Here is a 6,831-nt window from a genome sequence, read left to right on the forward strand (position 1 = left end):
GGCCTGGTGGCTTGAACTCACGCCGGGCATGTGTGTGTGCATGCCCAAGATCCCGAGAGGAGAATGGAGGAGAAGGGATTGCAGCGTGGGATCCCCCCTGGAGGGTGATTTCTCGCTTTCTGTCCCTCTGTCTCTGTCTGGCGAGCGCACGCACCCTATTAGCAAAAACCTCTCCAAAAAAAAAATAATAATAATAATAACAAATGGAAATTTCTTTTTTTAAAAAAAAGAATGATGACAAATAAAGTTAAGTAAATATTTTTTTAAAACATAGGAAGGAACACCCAGTGCGGCAGGACCTCGATGTGTGTGTCCTCATGGAGGGGGGGGTCCTTTTCCTCACCCCACCGATGGCCCCCAGGTTGGGTGTAGCCAGCGGGCTCGCCGTCGCGGACCTGGATACTCCACGCAGGTGCTGGTAGACTTAGTGTGTGAGGGGTGAGTGGCAGGCCAACCTGCCTAGGCCAAGCTCATCTCTCCTTGGCTGCGTCTCCCCAGGACTTCCCAGGAGATTCTGCCCTTGGAAGTCAGTCCACCCTGGACCCTGCCTGCGCCTGGCCTAGCTGGAGCAGGGGCTGGTGGGGTGGTGCGAGTCGGTGCCTGTCAGCAGTGGCCCTGGGAGTTGTCACTCAGCTCTGGCGCCCTCTGCGGGCCTGCTTTTCTGGTTGTGAAGACCCCACGTGGGGCCCGTCAGTGGCCCAGTTAAAAGTGCACTCTGGGAGGCCGATCCATACGGGCAAGCTCTGGGTCCACCCATAGAGCGCTCCCTAAAGATGCCACACGTGTGGGGTCCAGTGATCCCGGGCTGGCTGAAGCTGGGTGTGAATCGTGGTGTCAAGATTCTGTGTGTGTGTGTGTTGGGGGGGGGGTGGCTGGCAGATGGCAAGGTGATTGAGGATACTGGACTCTCACGTGGCCGACTGTGGTTCAAATCCTGGACCGGGTGGCTTGGTTTCTCTCTCTCTTGCTCGCTCTGTCCCTCTCTGGTCAAATTAAAATGAATAAAGTTAAACTATTTAAAGACCCTCTGGGTGCTCGTTCCCTCTCACCTACATAGAAAGAAAGAACGAATGAACTTTTTATTGGCAAGGGCTTGTTTTTTTCTTTTTTTTCGTTTTTTATTTTTATTTTTTTGCTATAGGGTGCATGTGCTCACGGGGCTGGGCGGGGTGGGGGGCTGAGAAATCACCCGCAGGGAGATGGCCATATTGCAGTCCCTCCACCTCCATTCTCCTAGGATGTTGGGCATGCGTGCACACGTACCCAGTGTGGTTTTCAAGCCACCAGGGACTCAACTGCGGTCGACCACATGGTCAAATAGGAATCCAGTGACGTAATTTACTATGCCACCTGCTGGTTCAATAAACATTTAAAAAAAAGAATTACTTAATTTAATTTAATTCATTTATTTTCTTTTGACCAGACACACACACACACACCCAAGTGAGAGAAAGAAAGTGAGAAAGCAAGCCGCCAGGTCTGAGACTCGAAGTGTGGTCAGCCATGTGAGTGTGTCCAGCGCCTTAACCACCATACCACCTGCTGGTCCCCTCAATAAGCATTTTAAAAACACACTTAAAAAAAAAAAGAATTATTTTTAATTTAACTTTATTTAGTCATTTTAATCTGACCAGAGAAAGAGAGAGGGGGAAAGCAAGAAAGCAAGCCACCAGGCCCGGGATTCAAACCTTGGTCAGCCATATGGGAGTCCAGCACCCTTAACCGTCATACCACCTGTCAGCCCCTCCTCAGTAAACATTCTTTTAAAGAATTATTTAATTTCGGCACTAGCAGTTGGTGTAATGCTATTTCGCTGGACTCCCATGTAGTTAACTATGGTTCAAGTCCTGGACCCGGGGACTTAAACTCACGCCGGGCATGTGTGTATGTGTGCCCAAGATCCCGAGAGGAGAATGGAGGAGAAGGGATTGTGGTGTGGCCATCCCCCTGGGGGGGGGCAGTTCTTGCCTTCTGTCTCTCTGTCTCTCTCTGTCCTTCTGGTGAGCACATGTGCCCTGTGGCAAAAACCTCTCAAAAATTATTTAATTTTATTTATTCATTCATTTTATTTTAATTTGACCAGAGAGAGAAAGTGAGAGAGCAAGCCACCAGGTCCAAGATGCGGGACTTGAACCATGGTCAGCCATGTGGGAGTGTCCAGCACCTTAACCACCATGCCACCTGCTAGTCTCCTCAATAAACATTTTTTAAAAGATTTTATTTACTTATTTATTTATTTATTTATTTTGGAGAGATTTTTGCTATAGGGCGCATGTGCTCACCAGACAGACAGAGAGAGACAGAGAGATAGAAAGCGAGAAATCACCCCTCAGAGGGGATGGCCACGCTGCAATCCCTTTCCCTCCATTTTCCTCTTGGGATCTTGGGCACACATGCACACGGGCCCAGCGTGAGTTGAAGACACCAGGTCTGGGACTCGAACTGCGGTCGACTATGTGGGAGTCCAGCAATATAGCCATTACGCTAACAGCTGGTCCCAAAAGATTTATTTATTCATTCATTTCTTCCTTCATTTTAATTTGACCAGAGACACACAGAGAGAGAGAGGAAAGTGAGAAAGCAAGCCACCAGGTCCAGGACTCGAACCGTGGTCAGCCATGTGGGAGTGTCCAGCACCTTAACCACCTCACCACCTGCTGGTCCCTGAATAAACATTTTTTAAAAAAGGTTTTGAGGGGCTTGAACTTGACTGTGGTTTGAGTCCTGGACCTGGCAGCTTGCTTTCCTGCTTTCCCTTTCTCTCTCTCTGTTCTTCTCTGGTCAAATTAAAATAAATAAGTAAACTTAAATAAAATAATTCTTCTTAAAAAAACCTTTAAGCTTGGTTGTATCATTTCAAAGCCTGAGTACTTGTCACTCCAGTGAATGCCTCCACGCTAGATTTGGGATCCACTCGGGAATGTGGATCTGTATTCTGACATTGGTCCTGTGGCATCCTTGTTCTGCATCGTATTTCACAGTAGTATCACCTGGTTTCTCTCTCCTCTTGTATGAGTTCTCAGTGTCTCCAGCTCCAGTGCACAGACCCTTAATCAAATCATTTTAGGCTCCATCACCCCTCAGTCTGCACACTCAGCATCTCTGACCTCGCTTCCATTCTCACGGCACTCCAGTACTGGGCCCTTTGCTACTCCTCGAACAGGACAAGCGAGCTCCTGCCCCAGGACTTTGCACTGACCGGTTCCTCTGCCTGCCTGGGGTGTTCGCCAGCTGGTCACTCACCTTTGTGCCCCTCCAGCACAGCGAGCCCTGTCCAGGACAGCATCTTTGAGACTGCAATCTCTGCAGCCGTTCCGATCTCAGCCTCTGTCTTGCTTTCTCTCCCATCCGTCATCATTTAATATGTTTTTTATTTCCTTATTTATTTCTCGATTTCTCCCCCACAGGAATGTCAGCTTTATAGGTTTTTGGCATAGAGACTGTGCACTCACCAGAGACAGAAAGTGAGAGGGAAAGTGAGAAATCACCGCTATGAGAGATGGCCACACCTCAATCCCTTCTCCTCCATTCTCTCCGGATTTGGGGCACATACACCCATATACCCAGAGCGATTTTCAAGTTGGGTCTGGGAGTCAAATAGGAGTCAGCCACGGGGGAGTCCAGTGCCTTAACCACCAGGCCACCTGCTGGCCCCAACATATTTTTTAAGAGATTTTTTTTCTATGTTTGCCAGAGAGACAGAACAAGACAAAGAGAGAAAGTGAGAAATCAGCCCCCAGGGGAGATGGCCACACTGAAATTCTTTCTCCTCCATTCTCCTCTTGGGATTTTGGGCACACACACGCCCAACATGAGTTTCAAGCTGCCTGGTCTGAGACTCGAACCACAATCAGCCATGTGGGAGTTCAGGACCTTAACCACTATGCTACCTGATGGCTCCAATGTTTTTTTTTTGTGGGGGGAGATTTTTGCTATGGGGCACATGTGCTCGCCGGAGAGACAGAGAGAGACAGAAAGCAAGAAGTCACTCCTGAGGGGAATGGCCACACCACAGTCCCTTCTCCTCCACCCCTCTCTCAGGATCTTGGGCACACACACATGCTGGTGAGAGATTTAAGTCATTGGGTCTGGGACTTGAACAGCAGTCGACTATGTGGGAGTTCAGTGACATAACCATTATGCCATCTGCTGGTTCCAATATATATTTTTTAATTATTTTATTTAACTTTATTTAATTACTTATTGTAATTTGACCAGAGAGGGACAGAGGAAGAGAGAGAGGGAAAGTGAGAGAGCAAGTTACCAGGTCTGGGACTCGAACCATGGTTGGCCATGTGGGAGTCCAGTGCCCTTAACCACCATACCACCTGCCGGCCCTGCAGCGTTCTTTTTTAGGGGGAGAGATTTTTGCCATAAGGCGCATGAGCTCGCCGGAGAGACAGAGAGAGACAGAAGGTGAGAAATCATCTCCAGGGGGCATGGCCACGCTGCTGTCCCTTCTCCATTCTCCTTTTGGGATCTTGGGCACGCATGACCAGCATGAGTTTCAAGCTGCCGAGTCTGGGACTCAAACCACAGTCAGCCATGTGGGAGTCCTGCACCCTTCACCACCGCGCCACCTGTCGGCCCTCATTTTTATTAAAGCCCCTGTTCTGTGGCCGGCCCCGCTCCGCCCTGCTCTGGCCGCAGGGCGGGTGCTCACTTACACCCTTCTATCGCAGGCACCAGGAAGAAGAGAAGGAAACCCAAGTTGAGGAAGCCAGGACCCATCCTCTTGCTGGACCGGTCGACCTCCCCATGCCTGCCACCAGCACTCTTGCCACCTCCGCCGCTGCCACCCCCTGCCACCACCCTGGCATCCGTGGTGGCCTCGTCACCTCCCATCTACACTATGCCCAGGGTCTTTGGCCCCTTCTCTCCACTGCCCAGCAAGCCGGTCAGTAGGCGTCTCCCCCACGCAAGGCACCTCAGGGTGGGGTGGCCTCCAACTCCCCGACCGACCGGCCCCAGGTTCAGAAACGTCCACGGCTCCCCCAGGCCTACAGAGCGACTCAGCACAGTCCTCTTTGCTGACAAGGTCTAGAGTGGAAGGCCGGGGGCAAACGTGGCTAGCAGGGGCGGCTGGGGTTGCAGGGGTGGAGTGGGAGTTGAAGGCACAGAGCCTCACCTCCTTGGCCTCAGGTGAGCAGGGCAGCCTGAGGAGCGATGGGCAGAACCCCGAGGCTCCCAAAAGGACAAGTGGAAAACCACGATCCCGCCCGCCTCTCTCCCCTCACACCTGCTTCCTCCACCTGGGTGTTGTCCCCATGCTGCCCTCGCTTGCGAGGCCCTTCTGAACCACCAGGCCTCCAGAATGCCACACACCCTGCCCAGCTCCCTTCGCATGCCACCGCCTCTCCAGGCAGTCCCCCATCCTCCAGCCCGGGCTAGACCCCCCTCGGTCAGCTCCAGTCCCCATTCCGTGTTCCATCCCCTAACGCCATGCTCAGGGTGGGTGTGGAAGATGGGAGGATTCAGCAGGCTCTGCCGATTGAACGGAAGCCATGAAGCTGGTTCTTTTTTTTGAGAAGTTTTTGCCATAGGGCGCATGACAGACAAAAGACAGGGAGATAGAAAGCGAGAAAACATCCCCCAGGGGGGATGGCCACGCTGCAATCCCTTCTCCTCCATTCTCCTCTTGGGATCTTGGGCACGCACGCACACGCGCTTGGCATGAGGTTAAGCCACCGGGTCCAGGACGCGAACCGTGGTCGACTACATGAGAGTCCAGTGACATAGCCATGACGCTAACTGCTGGTCCCAAGTTCTGGTTCTTGTATAAGGCAAGGCCCATACCTTTGTCCTGAGAGTTCTTCTGTTTCCCGCAGATGGAGAACTCGGACATGTCAAGGTCTGAAGGGAAATTAAACTGGAGTGGCCTGTCATCAAACCCAAAGAGGTGAAAGGCATTCCTCTGGGCTGGAGGAAGTGAACGCATCGGCGCACCCCGCCTGCCAGGCTCTGGCCATTTCTCCCCGACCCCTTAGTTAATGTCACGGGGAGGAGGCGGGGCTCAGGGCTCTGCCCGGCGTGGTCTGCACATGTGGGCCGATGGCCGTCTCTGCGCTCTTTTGCAGCCACATGGTTGACCTGACCCCCTTGGTCCTCAATCCCGGAGGCTTCCATTTCTCCTACCTGACTGGAAGCGGTGCACACAAGCTCCACTGTCCTGGCCTCCCCTGGTAAGCCTGGCTCTGTGTCTCCGCGTTGGACGATGTCCTGGCTCTGGCCTGGCCCAGCCCAGGGTGCCTGGTGCTCCCATCTGGACTGGCATCTCCGTGGGGAGGTGTACACGGGGACTGAAAGCCTGCAGGACGATGTCCCTCCCACTTTCAGGAATGACCCTGAGGATGTCATCAGGGCTGTTTGGAGTCACACTCCTTGCCCCATGTTTGTAATGGTCAGAACAAGCCTGGGACCAGCAGTTGGCATAATGGCTACCTCGCTGGACTCCCACGTAGTCCCCCGCAGTTCGAGTCCTGGACCTGGTGGCTTAAACTCATGCCAGGTGTGTGTGTGTGCCCAAGATCCCGAGAGGAGAATGGAGGAGAAGGGATTGTGGCATGGCCATCCCCCCCTGGGTGGTGGTTTCTCACTTTCTGTCTCTCTGGCAAGTACACGTACCCTATAGCAAAAATCTATAAAAAATAAATTTAGGGAACCAGCAGTTAGCGTAATGGCTATGTTGCTGGACTCCCACGTAGTCGACCGTGGTTCGCCTCCCGGACCCGGTGGCTTAAAACTCATGCCGGGTGCGTGTGCGTGCGTGTCCAAGATCCCGAGAGGAGAATGGAGGAGAAGGGATTGCGGCGTGGCCATCCCCCCTGGGGA

At 52.5% G+C, this 6,831-nt stretch overlaps 1 protein-coding gene across 3 annotated transcripts in view; it reads left to right on the plus strand.

Annotated features, from left to right (window-relative positions):
• The window catches only part of LOC102484099 (uncharacterized), a 17,517-nt gene that overhangs the window by 5,166 nt on the left and 5,520 nt on the right, over window positions 1-6,831 (plus strand). For all 3 annotated transcript variants that reach the window (XM_014586771.1, XM_006140195.2, XM_014586776.1), the window contains exons 3-5: window positions 4,683-4,897; window positions 5,829-5,899; window positions 6,078-6,182. In XM_014586771.1, the coding sequence (XP_014442257.1) occupies window positions 4,683-4,897; window positions 5,829-5,899; window positions 6,078-6,182 (391 nt within the window). The remainder of the gene's footprint in view (window positions 1-4,682; window positions 4,898-5,828; window positions 5,900-6,077; window positions 6,183-6,831) is intronic.

The sequence above is a fragment of the Tupaia chinensis genome, unplaced genomic scaffold (genome assembly GCF_000334495.1).
Source record: "Tupaia chinensis unplaced genomic scaffold, TupChi_1.0 Scaffold000024_1, whole genome shotgun sequence".
In the NCBI taxonomy this organism is placed as follows: Eukaryota; Metazoa; Chordata; class Mammalia; order Scandentia; family Tupaiidae; genus Tupaia; species Tupaia belangeri.